At 52.7% G+C, this 17,170-nt stretch overlaps 1 protein-coding gene and 1 long non-coding RNA gene across 6 annotated transcripts in view; one reads left to right on the top strand and one right to left on the bottom strand.

Annotated features, from left to right (window-relative positions):
* Positions 1–14,982, top strand: part of CHRDL2 (chordin like 2) — a 33,125-nt gene extending 18,143 nt beyond the window's left edge. Inside the window, exons 4-12 of one of the 5 annotated variants that reach the window (XM_060605637.3) lie at positions 286–428; positions 2,692–2,785; positions 3,985–4,040; positions 5,828–5,996; positions 6,938–7,132; positions 9,360–9,533; positions 10,349–10,403; positions 13,833–13,925; positions 14,642–14,740. In XM_060605637.3, coding sequence (XP_060461620.1) covers positions 286–428; positions 2,692–2,785; positions 3,985–4,040; positions 5,828–5,996; positions 6,938–7,132; positions 9,360–9,533; positions 10,349–10,403; positions 13,833–13,923 — 977 coding nt within the window. In that variant the 3' untranslated portion in view covers positions 13,924–13,925; positions 14,642–14,740. Of the gene's footprint in view, positions 1–285; positions 429–2,691; positions 2,786–3,984; positions 4,041–5,827; positions 5,997–6,937; positions 7,133–9,359; positions 9,534–10,348; positions 10,404–13,832; positions 13,926–14,641 lie in introns of all 5 variants that reach the window. The other 4 variants (XM_060605639.3, XM_060605636.3, XM_060605638.3 and 1 more) reach the window with 4 other exon arrangements.
* The window catches only part of LOC132661287 (uncharacterized), a 30,492-nt gene extending 14,042 nt beyond the window's left edge, over positions 1–16,450 (bottom strand). The window contains exons 1-3 of the long non-coding RNA XR_009602177.3: positions 15,607–16,450; positions 5,743–5,974; positions 1,069–1,774 (exon numbers count right to left, since the gene is read on the bottom strand). This is a non-coding gene — a long non-coding RNA (uncharacterized LOC132661287). The remainder of the gene's footprint in view (positions 1–1,068; positions 1,775–5,742; positions 5,975–15,606) is intronic.
* Between the last annotated feature and the right edge of the window lie 720 nt (positions 16,451–17,170).

Below are 17,170 nucleotides of genomic sequence, written 5' to 3'. Positions count from 1 at the left end.
AGGCTTCTGGCACTTGTCAGGGCCAGCTCAGATACTGAGGGGCTGAAAGGCCTTGGTGGGGACCCATCAGAGGGAGCAACATGGTCAGATGTAGTTATCAGTGAGACCTCTCAATTAGTTAATATGGGGACTGGCTGGGAGGGCTGAAGCCAGAGCTTGGTTTAAATGCCAAGATAGGATAAGCTGTGAAATCTTCGGAAAAGTGGCCCAGTGAATTTTGACCAAGCTTTTGGAGTAATGTGAAACCTCAACTTTTTCTTCTTCCTGCCCCGCCTCCACTTGAAGAACCTCACACCCCCTCTGGGCTCCGGGCTCCCCCAAAGTACTGTCAGCACAATGGGACCATGTACCAACACGGAGAGATCTTCAGTGCCCACGAGCTGCTCCCTTCCCGCCTGCCCAACCAGTGTGTCCTCTGCAGCTGTACCGTAAGACCTTCCGCCTTCTTGTGAGCACAGGCCGGCACAGATAGGCCGGCAAAGCGTAATGGTGTGGTATGGTGGGGGAGACGGGGGGATTGTTCCTCTCTGGTCAAAGCAAAGTGAGAGTGAACGGGCTCAGCGGGGAGGGAATCTCTGAGGTTTGGAATGTCCTGCCCTTCTCTGGGCTTCCGCATCCTTCTGAGCTGCCTATTGCAGCACGGTCACCACAGTCACCTCGTACTGACATTTGCCCATTTCTGTTTCCCCCAGTAACTCTACACTCCTCAAACAGAGGGAGCATACCCAATTCGTTGTGTCCTCTGCTGCTACCAGCACAGGGCCTGGTACACAGATGTGTATAATGATTGTTGAATGAATAAGTGAATGAGTGAATGATCAGCCTTGGGGTACGGAGACAGGGTCAGACTGCTTGTTGCAAATGGATTTAATCTGAAGTTGCTTATACTCCATCTGCTGGGGTCAGGGTTGGGCCTGGGGATAGGCAGAACTGACCCTGCAGTGTTATCAGGGGACAGAGACTAGAGCCAAGCGGGGCCGGATCTGGAAAGTCTTCACCCTTCCCCTCAGTGGGCTTAAGTGTGGCGTGCTATAGGTTTACAGGTGGCTTTCGCCATGGCCTTCTTACCCTGGAGTTTAACTCATCTGTGCATTGGTCAGAGAAACTCCTGCTCTCCTGATTTCCATACTGTCTGCTCATCAAACTTCTCTGGGCCTCACTTCCTCCCAGTGTGGGAGGGAGTCTGACCAGGTGATCACCAACGTCCTGTTAAAATAATAATCTGAGTTAGCAGTGACACAAGGGTAAGAGGCCTAGATTAGACGTCAGACACCCATGTTTGAGCTCCAGCTCTGCCACAGTTCCCTGTGTGACCTTGATCTAGTCACTTCCCTGGGGCCTGTGTCCCCATCCATCTTTTCAGGGACAGGATCCTATCAGTCTGAGATTCAGAATCTTAAAGTATCTGTGCTGCAGAGCAAACAACTTACAAATGACAAAGAGTGACCACTTATAAATCAACCTAGAGAGCAATTATTTTTGTAGGGCTTGAGCCTCTTCCAGAGGTCTGATACTTTATACCTGCTGGTTCATGGGAATGCCTTGTGTTTATGAACAGTACCCCAAAGACCCTAGAAAAAGGATATTACTGTACTTATTTTCAGATGAGGAAACTGAGGCTCAGATCAGTTAAGCAACTTGCCTGAAATCACACAGCTAGTTAAGTGGCAGAGCCAGAATTCAGATGTAGGGCCACATGACTCCAAAATTCATGTTCCTTTCCCCATGCTGTGCTGCTTCCTGTAAAGGGACAAGGGCCTGGATGAGGAGGAGTCTGTGGAAAGAGACAGAAGTGATGGCATGGCCTTAGGGTGGTGAGAACATTCTTATGATTCCTTGTCCCTTCTCCTTGGATACTTGGATCTCCCCTTCTTTCTTCTCCTCCCTGTTTAAATGGGACTGGCTTGACTCCTGGCCTCCTGAGGCTCACTGGAAAAGGAATAGGGAAAGGACTCAAGGTAATATCACTTCCTCCCAGGTACATCATGCCTTCCAGTTTAAGAAGGGTTTTCACAACCATTCCCTCACTTGATCTTCACAACCCAGATGGGAGTGTCCCCATTTCACAGAGGAGGAAATTGAGGCCCAGAGAAGAAAAGTGACTCACCACAGGTCATCTGGCTTCTGATTCCCAGAAGGCCCTTTCCCCTACAGTGTTGCCTCTCTAGGCTGGGTCCTAAAGCTGGGGACCTAGGGTTTTCAGTCAGAGCAAGATGATCCCAGGATGTATCCCATTGATCCCCCTCTTCTCTGCTGGGCCCCCTGTTCCAGGTCAGGGGGAAGGGTGTTGACTTCAGTAGGAAAAGCCCGCAGGCTGGGCTCTAATCCATTCTGCTGGGTTGCGTCTTTGACTTTAGGCAGTTCAGGCAGCTCTCCAGGCTCTTCACTTCTATAGGATGGAAGAATCCCACCTCCCCAGCTTGCTGTGAGAGCCTAGGCAGAGACAGGGTCTGAAAGCACTTTACAAGCTGAAGGATGAATGCTAACTAATCCGGGGCCAGGGGAGGGGGAGGGATTGGTTGGGTATAGGGGATCCTTCCTCTGAGTTGGCTGGGCCTTGCCCAGGATGCTTGGCTGCTCCCTCCCACCCTCACCTCAGGGGACACCTCAAGGCAATTTGCCCTCAGGGCAGGGGGGCTCTCCTCACCCCAAGGCTGCTCCTCATCACTCATGTCCTATTTGCTCTGTCAGGAGGGCCAGATCTACTGTGGTCTCATGACCTGCCCAGAACCAGGCTGCCCCGCACCCCTCCCACTGCCTGCATCCTGCTGCCAGATGTGCAAAGGTGAGTCTGTCCCTAGGTCTGGAAGTGCCCACCACCCCCCCCACCCCAGGGACCTCGCCATGGGCTATTAGAGGTGGAGGAACCTCAGCTAGGGAAGGACAAATGGCTTGAGCAGAGTGAAGTGCACAGATGGTCAGACTGCTCCCTGTGGGTTGGGTTAGTCCAGGAAAGCTTCCTGGAGGAGACAGGACTGGAGTACAGGAGTACTTCACAGTAGAATGCTTCCCCAGATGTTGGCATTGTGGAAGGGCACTGGACCAGGAGCCAGGTGACTCCAGTTTAGTCCTGGTTCTTCCAGCAAATTCCTACAGATCCCTGTTCCTCTTTGAGCCTCAGCTATGTCATGTGTGCACTGAGAGGTTGGCCTCAGTGATTTATTTATTTATTTATTATTAAAAATTTTTTTTTTTTAATTTTATTTATTATTGAGAGACAGAACATGAGCATGGGAGGGGCAGAGAGAGGAGACACAGAATCCAAAGCAGGCTCCAGGCTCTGAGCAGCCAGCACAGACCCTGACGCGGGGCTCGAACCCACAAACCGCAAGATCATGACCTGAGTCGAAGTCAGACGCTTAACCAACTGAGCCACCCAGGCGCCCCTGGCCTCAGTGATTTCTAAGGGACTGTCTAATTCCAGGGTTCTTGGTCTTTGAACCAAGAATGCTTGGAAGGAGCCGGACAGTGTGTGAGGCAGGGGCTAGAGAGAGAGAATCCCACTCGGGGCCTTGTGTGCTGGCACCCCGGGGTGAGTGGGAGACAGAACTCTAGGGTGTTCCAACTAGGACAGAGGGGACTGGAGGCGGGTACCTGGGAGGGTATAGTATAGACCAAGGCCTGGTGACTTCATATGTGGCTGGATAGGGTGGCTCCCCAGGGGACTGCAGCTAAGCAGGCTGTAGGGATGGGATTCCGGGCCCTTGGGTCACCCATGATACGCACTGAACAAGAATGTCTGGCCCAGCCAAGAGGGAGTGTAGGGAAACGGAGGCAACAACCCAGTGTAGGGAATTTGTCAACCCAACAGTGAAGAGCGGCTGTAACTAGAAGTGGGAATAAGTCCCCACTGGGGCAGATGGCCCTGCCAGTGCATAGGGACTGCAGAAGTGTCACTAGGCTTGGGAGGTTGAAGGCCTGCAGGGCCCCTATCAGCAAGGCTTAGCGGGTGGAGGTTGACCCAACTTCCCTTTGGGTTTCCAGATGAGTCAAGTAAGAAATCAGCTGAAGAGGACACCACACAGTCACACCATGGGGCGGTGAGTGCACAGCTTTACTGACAGGCTAGGGAGAGGTGGTGAGGGGGGCTGGTATCCAGGGCCTCAATGCCATGACTCTGGAGCAGACAATACCAGTTCTTGTCCTCATTTCTGGTTTTGTCCCCTAGGTCAGCTCCATGCCCTCCACCACGTCCCAGCCCCTCTCCCTAGCCTCCCATCATGGCTGGTGGGTCAGCAGGGGCTGAGAACAAGTGCCATGCAGGGCAAGAGCAGGCTCTAAACTTCCCAAGTTCCCTCCTGAGAAACATTCTGACACTGACACTGTTCTATCTGGAGCCTGTATCTGTCCTTAGTTCAGCCTGCCTGTGGGCAGCACATTCCCCAGAGAATGTGGCCTCTGTCCTGGCCCAGCCTTCCCCACCCAGCTCCTGTGGTACTGGTGCTTTGTCTGGGGGTTACCTCTCTGTCCTCCCCTCTGTCTTGGCCCCTCTCCGTCTTAGTCTAGAGTTAGGATGGGCTAAACTTTCCAGCTTTCTCTGGCCAGAGAGGAAAGAGGTGTGAGGATGGGCTTATACACTGACTCGAGTCACCATCCACCCTCTGTGCTCTGTCTACAATGTAAACAACTTCACCTTCTCCTTTAGCCTGGGTCACCTGGATCCCGGGGGACGGGAGGCTGACCTCCCCTGCTCAGGGACTCCCCAGGGGTCTGGCCTATGAGCTCTCCCTTCTCCTCTGCTGGCTCATCCTCCCTTCTCAGGCTGGGCCTTTTCAGGTGGAGCGGGGCTTTGTGCCACAGAGCCTGAGCCAGGCCATCTCCTCGCCATCCCACCCTCTCCCTAGGAGGCAGCATGCTAAGCAAAGCCCACCCAGGCTTAGTTCCAGGCCCTGAGCAGCTCCTTACTGGATGACGTGAGCAAGTCCCATCAGAGGGTTGGGCTTTTCAATTCCTTCTTGCTACTGTTCCACTTGACAAGCATTTCCTGGAAGCCTCCTATGTGCCTGGGCCTGTGCTGGGGCCTGAGACGGTTTCCTGGGAGCTCCTATGGGCTCAGTCGGGCCATCAAAAGGCTGACTCAGACACTGTATGGGGCAGGAAGGGGCTGTAGAAGAAGGACTATGAGTGACTTGGTATTGGTGAGGCGGGTAATAAGCCCACCTGCTCCTACCCCTTGACCTCGAGCGCCGAATCCTCTTAACTAGGAGCTGTGATGCGCCTGACCCATTACACTGCCCTCACCCCGTACCCTTTGCTATCACTGCTAGCCCTGCCAAGACCTGGTCTGGAGGGGCAGGGTTTCAGGATCTTGGATTCCAGGGGCTCAAGAAAGGGGGCTCTGGAGACTTGGTCTCCAGATGGGACCTGTTCTTAGTCTTCCTGCCCTGTAGGATTCTGGGACCTGGTGGGACCTTCAGAGGCCCATCCCCTTATCCCATCACCTAAATCTTCTCAAGGAATTTCCTGACTGTCATCCTCACTACAGACCTGTAGTTTCTAATTTTCCCAGGTTCCTAATTGCTGTGTCTCCCAGGTCAAGACCTCAGTACCCCTCTGTTCACCCCAGCCCCAAGGCCCTGGCTCTGATAGTCCTGAGAAGGGGTTGGTGGAGACTGGGTTTCCAAACCACTATCCTCTGAGAGTTTTCAAATATCCATTGTCTGAAAACATCTTAGACCCCATCCAGATCTTTCTATCCCTAGCCTGTGCCTCTCTTTACTAGGAAGTCATGCTGGTGTCTACCTGCAGGCCTCACTGCAGCTCTGTCTTGCTGCTCTTCTGCTGACAATGGCCCATCAGTGATCTTCATCCTTCCTGCCATTTGCAGAGACATTCCCAGGATCCGTGTTCAGGGGACAATGGAAGAAAGACGGTCCTGGGCACCCCAGCTCCCACTGGCCTCAGTGCTCCTCTGGGCTTCATCCCTCGCCACTTCCGACCAAAGGGGGCAGGCAGCACAACAGTCAAGATTGTCCTGAAGGAGAAACACAAGAAAGGTGGGGACGGAAACTCCTCTGATCCCTGAGGTGGGAAAAGGGGGCCCCGACTGCTCCCACCTCCCACCCCCGCACCCCCACCCCCCACTCAGTGGTCCCCTGATCTCAACTTGACCATGAGCTTGTGGATTCACAAAATATCAAAACTGAAGGTGTCCTTAAGGGCATCAGGTCTAAGCCCCCATCTCACAGATGAGGACCCTGAAGTTCAGAGTACTGAGTGAGAGCCAGAACCAGTCCTAGAACCAGAACTATGTGTCAGCACAACATTTTTCGAGCCTCTGCCATGTCTTTGCTGGGAATTGAGGGGCACAGAACAGAGAGATGAAAAATGGTCCCTGTCCTCGAGGGGCTCCAGACATGCAAATAAATACTCTAATATAAGGAAGTGGTGAGGGAAAGTTTTTGACAAAGAAAGGAGGGAGCAGAGCTAGGCTGCAGCAAGATGGTCAGGATGCAGCAGGGAAGGAGGCCAAGTGGGCAATGGTGGCAGCAGAGGGGGAGGAAAGCAGGCTTACTGCGGGGGACCGCCCCCCGCCCCCGACCGGTGGAGCAGGAGGAGCTGCTGTCCCAGCCCCTTTTGTACAGATGGGACACTGAGGCTAAGAAAGGGGAAGGGACCTGCCAGAGCTCACACAGCCAGGTAAGTGTCCGAACTTGATTTCAGCTCTCCTCCCACCAGACATGCTGTGACGGGCAGGGGGAGTACTCTCCCTCTTCAGCAAGAACTTTCTGGGCATGTGTCAGCTCTGAGTGCTGAAACAGGGGAGAAGTCAGGGACAGGGGGCCAGGTCTGCAGCTGGCCTCAGCTTTACAAGCAGTGTGGCTGGGCCAGACTGGTGGAGCAGGGGGCTCCCCAAGGCCCCGCCCCCACCCATCACTGGACTCTGGCCCAGGTCTGAGGCACTGACCCTCCTCCCTTCCTGCCCTCCTTGGCCTAGCCTGCGTGCACAGTGGGAAGACATACTCCCATGGGGAGGTGTGGCACCCAGCTTTCCGCTCCTTTGGACCCCTGCCCTGCATCTTGTGCACCTGTCAGGACGGCCGCCAGGACTGCCAGCGGGTGACCTGCCCCACTGAGTATCCCTGCCATCACCCTGAGAAAGTGGCCGGGAAGTGCTGCAAGATTTGCCCAGGTACAAAGAGATGCTGGAGGCAGGGAGGGCACTGCCCTGAGTGGGCCCTGGGTCCCTGTCCCCAGGGCACAGATACTTGGAACATCTCTGACACAGATGGGGCAATGGACTCAGAGCCATAGGATGCAGGGTTTTTAGATGCACTCGAGTGGAAAATGCCAGACTCACAAAATATTAGACTTATGGAATATCTAATGTTATAGTGACAGATTCAGAGGCTCTCAGTCAAAGACACAGAATCAAATAATGTTCTGGGTTCTTTGAAATCATAAAATCATAGGATGTTAGGCCTTTTAGGAGGAATAGTCAATGTTTATTGTGCACTTACCATGTGCCAAGCAGGCATTTTACATGTGGGAGTTCATGTACTCCTCACCACAAATGGACAGGGCAGGTATCTTTGTCTCCATTTTACAGACCAAGAAAATAAGTGCCCTGTGCAAGGTCACACAGCTCAAATGACAGTTGGAATCCCAACCCAAGTCTGTCTTACTCCAAAGACAATGCTCTTGACCACTGTTGTCTTCCTTTAACCTTCATCTACATATGGGTAAACTGAGACCCAGAGAAAAGAAGGGACTTTCTAAAGTCACAGAGCAAAGTAGTCGTGGAGCTGGAATTAGAACTCAGGCTTCCAGACTTGCCAGCTGAGTTCCTCTAACGCTGTCATGTGACCCTAGGATTAATAAGTGTGCAGAAGAAAACATCAGAGTATCTCATTGGGAGGAACAGCCTGTGATTGTCAACAGTAGCTGTTGTGAGGAACAGGCCCATTCCCTCAATCCTGGAAGGAGAGCAGGTGGGGTAGAAGGTGCGGGCTGTGTTGTGCCTTTACCACTTCTGGTTAGAGGGCTGGGTTGGCAAAACAAAAAGGAGAGGAATGGGGAGGAAAAAAGGGGAAGGAAATGTGTGTCGAGAATCTACCGGCACCAGGTATTGTCCTGTGATTTCACCTAGTTCAATTAATCCTCATCTCTCAGCTGTTTTACAAATGAGATCACAGAGTGGCTGCAATCATCTTAAGTCTGCACCTACCCCAGGCTTTGACGTCAGGAAATGTGAGTCTATGTTAGCTTGCTTACCGATGGACTTCCCTAACTTACTGTTGTGAGCTTAGACAAGTTACTTTCCTTTCGGAGCCTCAGACAGAGTTGATGAAAAATGCTTTATAAATTGTAAATCAACATCCAAACAAAATCCAAATATAAGGGGTCACTATTATTTTTCAGAGTAATATGCTATTGGGACAGGGTTAGGGACAGAGCATGACAGAATGGCACCTGGAAGAAAACGAGGGGTGGGGCTTCAATTTGGATTCTCTTGGAGACTGGCTGTGGTTCACTGCTGGGCTCCCTCACAAACACGCTTGATCTTGGGCTCTGCCACTGGAACCCAGTCCATTTCCTCTTAAAAATATGGAGACTGTAGCCTTACAACTCTTAGCGGGACATCTCTAAGAGTTTTATAACTAGGAAGAATTTAGAAGGAAGTGTGTATGTTTAGGGACTTAGTCCTTTAGTCCCTGAAAAATAGGGAATGTTGGTACATGGAAAGTTCCAGGAAATGTCCTTGGAATTCCAACATGTCCAGGCTTTAGGACTGGATCCAACCACTGTCGCCATCACCGCTCCCCGCTACACCCTTACGGTCCCCTCCACCACTACAGTCACACCATCACCTCCACCACCCTCCGTCACAACCATGATCATCACTATTGCCATCATCACCTCAACCCCTCCCAAACCTTTCACTCCATGTATGGTCATGAGAATCTGTGTTTGGTGATGTGGGTGACTCAAAAGACTTGGAGGACGTGGCTCCTGGCCTTCACCCCGTGGGTCTCTTTTAGAGAAGAACATACCCAAGTGAGACAGTTACAAGGCAATGCGTGTCAGTGAGACTAAGGGCATGAGTGGGAGGCATAAGCAAGAAGGGCTTTAAAGGCCGCGAGTGGAGAAAAAACAGGGTAGGCTAAGCTGTTCCAGGTCGGCTGCCTGGAGAAGGTGGACGGTGAGCTGAGCCCAGAAGGATGAGAAGGTTTTAATATGCTAATCAATGGGAAGTGTATGGGAGAAATGCCCCATCTCTTTCCCAGGGGCACCAGAACTTTCCCAAAGACCTTAAAGACCGGAGGGGGGCTGTCAGACCAGGGCCCAGCTTCCTGAGCATACCAGGCAGGGGTCGGGAGGAGGGGTACAGAATGTTCACAGCTCCTTGTCTTTCCCAGAGGACAAGGCAGACCCTGGCCACGGTGAGATCAGTGCTACCAGGTGTCCAAAGGTGCCAGGCCGGGTCCTCGTCCACACATCAGTGTCTCCAAGCCCAGACAACCTACATCGCTTTGCCCTCGAGCATGAGGCCTCTGAGCAGGTGGAGATCTACCTCTGGAAGCTGGTAAAAGGTGAGCATGGGCCCACTCCCAGTCGGGCTTACCTCTGGCCTGTCCCCCTTATCAGGGGCCTCCGGGGCCTATTTTGTTGATCAGGTGCCTCTAGCCCAGGAAGACCTGCCTCTGGCTACCCTTCCAGATTTGAGTCTCTGATTCCAAGGTAGAGGGAGACGGAGATTCTGTCTGTGATTCTCTGGCAGTTCTGATAAGCTCATCCAGGGCCTCCCAGTGCTCCCTCTCCTGGGGGGAAGGGGTTGTTGCACTTGCAAGGAGCCAGGACAGGGTAATGCCTACAACCGAAGCAAAGGCCTATCAGTAGAACTTCAGCACTCTGTGAGACGCAGATCCTTTCAGGCAGAAGGACATCCACAGCCTCCTCAAAGCAGGAGGGCCTTCAGGCTCATTTAGCCTTTTCTATTGGGTGGAGTCTATCCCTCTATGTGAGAATATATGTCTCATTCTGTGAGAAACTCGCCCAATCCAACAAGATGCTCCTATCACCGGCTGAAGGTGAAGAGGAGTTTTCATTGATGAGGAAATTGCTGAGAATTTGGTTTTCTGGGCACTTCTTGCCAAATATAGATCCCCTGGGTAGAGCAAAACAAACTAAACCCTTTAAGTGGGGATTAGCTGTAAGGTCACTTTTCTCTACTGATGGGTCTTGCTGAAATGGGTGGGGGTGGAAGAGGGAATGATAATAACAATGATAATGATAATGACAACCAATGTGTGAAGCACTTGAGAGTTTACAAAGTGCTTTCACATTCATTATCTCATTTGATCCTCAATGATCCTGAGAGTTAGGTATTATTATCCCCATTTTACAGATGAGGAAACTGAGGCTCAGAGAGGTGAAGTGCCTGGCCCAAGGCCACACAGCCAGTAAGTGGAGGATGGGAGCTAGAGCCCATGTCTTGTGACGTCAGATGCGGCTCTTTCCCTGCTCTACTCTGCCTCCTGTCCTAGGAGGAATGGACGAAGAAAGCGGAGCTGTTCAGCCTGGAGAAGAGAAGACTCAGGGGGACAGGACTGCTGGCTTCATGGCTCTGAAGGACTGCCCCAGGAAGGGGGAGCTGTTGTGTTCTGAGTGAACAACAAACAGGGGCTTTGGAATCAGACAGAACTGAGTTCGAATTCTGGCTCTGCTATTTCTTAACTGTGTGGCCTTGGGCAATCACTTGACCTCTCTGGGCCTCAATTTTTTCTTCTGTTAATTGGAGAGGAGGGTGTTTGGAGGATTAGATGAAATCACATAGGTACAGCCCCGACTTATAGTAGGTGCTAACGACGTTAGTATCCTCATCCCACATCCTCTTAGAATTGTAGAGAAGCACATTTCCACCAATGAGAGGAAGCACTTTGTCATACCTTGACAGTTTCTGTCAAAGAAGGGAGGGAGCAATCTCCATTCACAGGAGTGTGCAAGCAGTGGCTGGGTGGGCGTTTTGCCACAGCTGAGGAGTTAGCTTCAGTAACCCTTATAATTATTTTATGCCTTGAAACTCCATCAGCCCCTGGACAAGTGCTGGTTTACTCCAGACCTCCCCTCACCCCCAGCAAGGACTGGGACCCCAGGGAGTAGTAAGCCCCAGCCTCTGTCTTTGGGAGCCCAGGACTTAGTGACTGGGGTGCAGTAGGAGCTCACCAGGAGCTGAGTTGTTCAGGCTGGAAGGCTTCGTGGAGGAGGGGCCTGCAGCTGGTTAGGAGTTAGGAAGGCAAGAGGAACACATTGCAGGCAGAGGTGGCAGCGACAGCCTCAGACTGGCCCAAGAGCCGGTGCTGACATACCCCGTGCTCTGTGATTGGTGTGGAGCTCGCCCTATGCATAATGTGTTTCATTTCATCCATATAAGAAACCTGAGGCATATGTATTAATGCACCATTTTGCAGATAAAACGGAGTCTGAGAGGTAAAATGACTTGCTCAAAGTCACACAGTTTATTTAAGCAGTAAAGCAAAGATTCAAACCCAGGTCTGACTGTCCCCAGTGCCATCTCCACGGAGGTGACCTAATGCTTTCAGAGAGGGACCTGAGGAAGGTCAAGGTGTGCCCAGGATGGCGCAGACCGGAGAGTTGTAGCTCAAGGCCGGTCTCGTTATGACCAGGCCCAGCAGAAAAAGAACAGGTGGTGGGGACTCTTCAACTTCACAATGCCAGGCTGTACCATCCTGTCACTAGCAAACACCTTCTCTCCATCTCCTGACCCCCTGGGCGGCCAAATTGCCTCATTAGCCTCTCTGTTACCTCCCTGTCCCAGACTGCGGGCGTCAAAACAAACACTCCAAGGGCTGACTATCAGTGGGAAACCCTGTTTCCTCACCCAGAGGAGCAGAAACAGCAGGCCTTGGGGGCAGGGAGAGGAAGGGGAGAATTGGCCTGGAGACAAAGGCACCAGGTGGACACCAAAACCTGGGCTAAGTGAAGCCACATCACCGTGGAGCCAGCCTCAGGCCCCAGAGGCTTGGCTTAGTGTTAAGAGCCTTTTAGATTCTGGAGTTTCAGAGTAGAAGGGACCTCAGGGGTCTCAATTCCAGCCCCTGTCTAGGAAGGAAGCCCCCCTACAGCCTTCCTGATGGTCTCTAGCCCCTGACGGCACATACCCCACTCCATCTCCACTGTGGATGGCTCCACTGAAAAAGGGTTTGTTTTCACATTGAGCTGAGCCTGCCCTATCTCTTGGGACTCACCTGCCAGTGCCGTCTCTGCCCTGGGGGTCCACAGAGCCCAGCTGCCCTCAGACCTGGCATGCCCTCAAAAGGCATGACCATGCCCCTCAGGCTAGCTCTTGATTCCAAGTCCAAGAGCTCAGTCATTAGGATCGTGCTTTATAGGCTATAGTACAAAGACCCTCCCTCATCCTGTCATCTCTCCAATCTGTGTTCTGGGGTATGTGCCGTATCAGGCCTGGGCGGAAGAACCATCTGAGGTTTGTGATGTAGCCTGGGCCTTTGGAGTGAGTCTCTCCCATATCCTGGTCCTTGGCATCTGGGCTGGAGGGTCCTGAGAACAATGCTGGACATTCCCAGCCTCCTGGACCTTAGTGCTGCCCATTCTCCTCTGTGGGATCCTACTCAGATTTCCACAAGCAAGGCCAATTCTTCGTTTTCTTGAGGGCTGTGCTGGCCTAGCAGAGACCTTGCTGTCACATCTGTTCTTTCTGGCCACAGACCCTGGTGCTAACAGCTGGTGCAACCTCCCAGCCCATGTACTCAGGGCCTCAGTGCCATGCGTGGTGCCTGTGGCTAGCTCCCCATGGGATGCAAACATCAGGAGATCCAGATGATACCTTGTTCCTCTCTAGGGCCTGGCCTAGATTGGGTACACATATATTTACTTATCCATCCATTCATCTAGGGATTCATTCATTCATGTATTCATTCACTTATTCGTTCATTCATTTCTCCTACATGTCTAATGTGGGCCAGGCTCAGGGGAGCCAGAGAGGAAAGCCTTCCATGAGTAACCAGTCTAGTAGGGGAGGCAAGAATAGACACAAGGAGAGGACATTAGAAATAGGCCCAATCACAAACACAAGCTAAGAGCTGTGGGTGCCCCAAGGAAGGGAAATCAAGGAAGACTTCCCAGCTAAAGCTCAGAGAATGAGCAGGAGTTTACCTGGTAGCAGCAGGACAAACGGAAGTCAATAGGAGAAGGATTTGTAGCAAAGGGGGCAGCCTATGTACAGGCTTGGGCCCCTCAAAGACTTTAAGTAGTTGGTTAGAGCTGGAGCACAGGAAGGCCTCTCAGGGGTGGGGCAAACAGAGCCTTGTGCTGAAAGGGAGCCCTACCACTCTGACACTTGATGCTCTTTGGAGTCTGATAAACACGCCTACTGATTTTTATCACACATTCTGTGCCCAAAAAACAGCCTGACCTGTCCACACAGGCCCCCTCCCCACCCCCATACACACACACATTGTGGACAGGTGAGTAGTGTGAGAGCAGGATGCTGAGGGTGACAGGTGCAGGGTCAGCAGGGAGGTGATGGGAGGTCAGGGAAAGGGAATGACAGGTAACGTATGTTTTTGAATGACCGCAGTTAGGATCACAGACTGGGGGGGGAGTAAAAGGGGCCAGAAGTCCAGTGTAGTGACCCAGGCAAGATGTGATGGGGCCCGGATGGGGAGAGTGGCAGTGGAGATGGGAGGATAGATTCAAAACCTTTAGGAAATTTAGTCTACAGGGTTTGATGTCTGGTCAGAATAGGGGAGGGGAGGGCGGTGACTAGGTCCAGTCTAGGTCCAAGTCACCCTGTTTCACTGACCGCACGGCCCTACCTTTCCTGCTCATGCCCTTGCCTCTGCCCTCAGGAATCTTCCACTTGATTCAGATCAAGAAAGTCAGGAAGCAAGACTTCCAGAAAGAGGCACAGAACTTCCGGCTACTCCCCAGCACCCATGAAGGTGAGACGTCGGGCTGAGGACTGGGGCCTGGGAAAAGAGCCCGGCCAGAGGCCAGGGCCTCATGAGGAGTTCCAGGCTGCTGGTGCTGGGAGGGGGGCAGGGTGGTTGTCAGCCACAGACGTCAGTTCCCGGCACAGGAATCCAGTGGGCGTCTGGGCCAGAGATTTCTCAACTCAGGGCGCTTGGGAGCGGGAAGGTGAAGCAGAACCATCTGGATTTGGTCCTGGGAGTGAGGGAGACAGGACTGTGGAGGAGGGAGGCCTGAGCCCTCAAGCCCCAATGCTGCCTACCCACGCTGTATTGGAACGTTTCCCGCTGAAACCCTCCTAACCACTTTCCTTCTGATGCCCTTAACTTGCTCTACGGTATCCCAGGGAAGATGGATCCAGGTGGGGCTTTAAGTGGGGGAGAGGAAGTCACAGACGGGAGTGTCACTAACAGGTGTTAGGAAGCCAGCCAGCCCCCAGATGCTGGTTGGTTGAAGTTGGGGTCACGTGCCAGAACTGATTGGGATGTGGGGGTTATGATGGAAATATCCATCCCCTTCCTCCTATGCGCTCCAAACTCAGGCCCTCACCGTTCTTCTTGTCCCAAGTTTTTCCCACCCCAGTCACTCTGCCTCTTTTGTGCACATGCATGCACCCCTGCACACACACATACACACCCCCCTCAGGCCCCCCCGCCCCACACACACCCCTCTGCTTTTCTCCATGCAGGTCACTGGAACATTTTCCTAGCCCAGACCCCGGAGCTGAAGGTCACAGCCAGTCCAGACAAAGCAACCAAGACCTTATAATAAAGACCTAAACAGTTGCAGATATGAGCTTTATCATTTTTGTTGTTATATATTAATAAATAACAAGCTGCATTACCCCTCAATCCTGCCTGCTGAGTTTTATGTCCAGTCCCCGCATGTTCCCACAGGGACTACAAGGCGGGCCTGCCCATCCCCATTTTGCAGGGCTAGAGACTGAGATGCAGCCGAGGCAGAGACCGGCCCTGTCCTCATGGTGAATTGTTACCGGAGCCAGGGCTAGCTCCCCCAGCCTCACTGCCCAGGCCTTTGTCTGCTGCCCGTGGCCTCCCCCCTGCTCTGTACTGCTTCTGTCCCTGGCCCCCCAGCTATGGCTCCTCCTGCTTTTATGGGCGGCCCCCCTCCTGGAGCTCATTGGCACTGAGCCTAGGAAAGAGACTGCCTCTAGATAGCCAGTGGAGGGGGAAACGGAGCCTCAAAGCACTTTGCCAGCAAATCTTCCAGGGATCCTTACGATTGTCAGCCCCATTCTAAATTTTTTTTTTTTTTCAACGTTTTTTATTTATTTTTGGGACAGAGAGAGACAGAGCATGAACGGGGGAGGGGCAGAGAGAGAGGGAGACACAGAATCTGAAACAGGCTCCAGGCTCCGAGCCATCAGCCCAGAGCCTGACGCGGGGCTCGAACTCACAGACCGCGAGATCGTGACCTGGCTGAAGTCGGACGCTTAACCGACTGCGCCACCCAGGCGCCCCTGTCAGCCCCATTCTACAATGAGGACACTGAATTTAGGGAGCAGCAGTAATTTGCCTGAAGCCACAGAGCGGGGCAGTGGCAGAGGTAAAACTGGTGCCGGGTCTCTTGCTCCAGGCTAGCCCTCCCCCCCGGGTCCGCCGTGACCAATGTCATAAACCCAAATATTCTCACCTCCAAGGATTTCCAAGACTTGGCAGTCAAATTGCCAACCCCGGCACCACCATCTGGGAAGAAAGCCTAACAGTTACGATGAAAGACAACATTAATAATTTATCCTGCCTACATGTACAATTACTTGCAATTTCAAAGATGTTTTAATGCTCATGATTCCACTTAAGGTGAACGAACAGTGTAGGAATCACCCGCACCTTAGAGAGAAGGAAACAGAGGATCAGGATCGGCCAGTGTCTTCCCTCAAAACTTCACAGTGACAACAGGTGAGGCCAGGACTAGACCTCAGCCTACGGACTCCCAGACCCATGGTCTTGCTCCAGGACAGAGCTGCCCTCCACCCCAAGCCTATGGGAAGCTGTGGAGAGGTGATGTAAAGTGACCTATGGGCTGGAGTTCTGCCACCTGTAGTCACTTGGAGGGCTCTGACTATTGTTTCCAGAGCCTTGCTCTTTGTACACAGGTGTCTGAGGGAGGCCTGGGAAGTCTGCTAAGCAGCCTATCACTGCCGCCCTCACTGAGCAGGGACCAATGTCGCACTGCCCAAACTCCCCCTGCGAGCTCCCACGGGCCTGGTTTGAGAGTCTGGGGTTTGAGGAACATGGCTGGAATCTCCCCCTCCTCCCCTGAGTAGGAAGACGTTAGCTCTTCACAGCTTCCACCTGTCCATCCAAGAGGCGACAGCATTCTGGCCTTGCTCGCTCACCATGTAGGGTTAGCTCGGAACTCCGGGACGATGAACTCTGAGCATCTCACATTTAAAGCGCAGGAATCTGAACGCTCAGCCATTTACGTGGTGAACTCTGTCAGCCATCACCTTGGCTCAGGTGTCTCTTCTCAGGAAAGTTTTCCTGGATACCCCCACCCCCACCCCTGCACAATGGCCCCTCCTCTCTGCTGGAGAATGGGGTTGGAGGCAGGACTCTGTAATCAGAAGTGGCTCTGGGCCTCAGCACAGGAATGGACTTCCCTGTATACTTTCCCTGGTATTGCAGGCCAACTGCCTTCCTGGTTTCTTTGAGGGGCTTATCCGAAGCCTGTGTGGTTCACCCCAAACCTTTTCCGCCATGGGAGACACGTTCAGCATATCAGCATCTCCTCCTTTGGGTCCAGACGTTTCTGAGTGTGCACACACAAGGCTTGCCTTGGGAACCGCTCAGCAGCTTTCTGGTGGTTTTACACCCCTCTGACTTGTTGTCTTCCCCTTTCGTGTGTTCGTTCGTGAAACACTTGCTAAGCTGCTCTGCGATAGGACATTATGCTAGACGACCCACACTGTGTAAGGAACCAACCCGGCTCTGCCTGTTCTTAGGGAGCCAAAGTCTTGAGGAGGAGATGGGGCATCACAACACCTTGTCACCTGCTGTGACAACAGGGCCATGGGGAGTACAAGCTTGCCCAGACTGAGGACGTTTCAGCAGGCTCTGAAGGATGAGGAGAATGTGAAGAAAAGGTGGAGGGAGGGAGACGGTGCAGGGAGAGACATGCATGGAAGATGTAAAAAAGCATGTCATAGGGAGAATCACCAACAGCTCACTGGACAGCTTGAGGCAGAGCTAAGGGA

This window comes from Panthera onca, chromosome D1 (assembly GCF_046562875.1).
Source record: "Panthera onca isolate mPanOnc1 chromosome D1, mPanOnc1 haplotype 2, whole genome shotgun sequence".
Classification (NCBI taxonomy): Eukaryota; Metazoa; Chordata; class Mammalia; order Carnivora; family Felidae; genus Panthera; species Panthera onca.
This window is presented reverse-complemented; position numbering and strand designations above follow the sequence as displayed.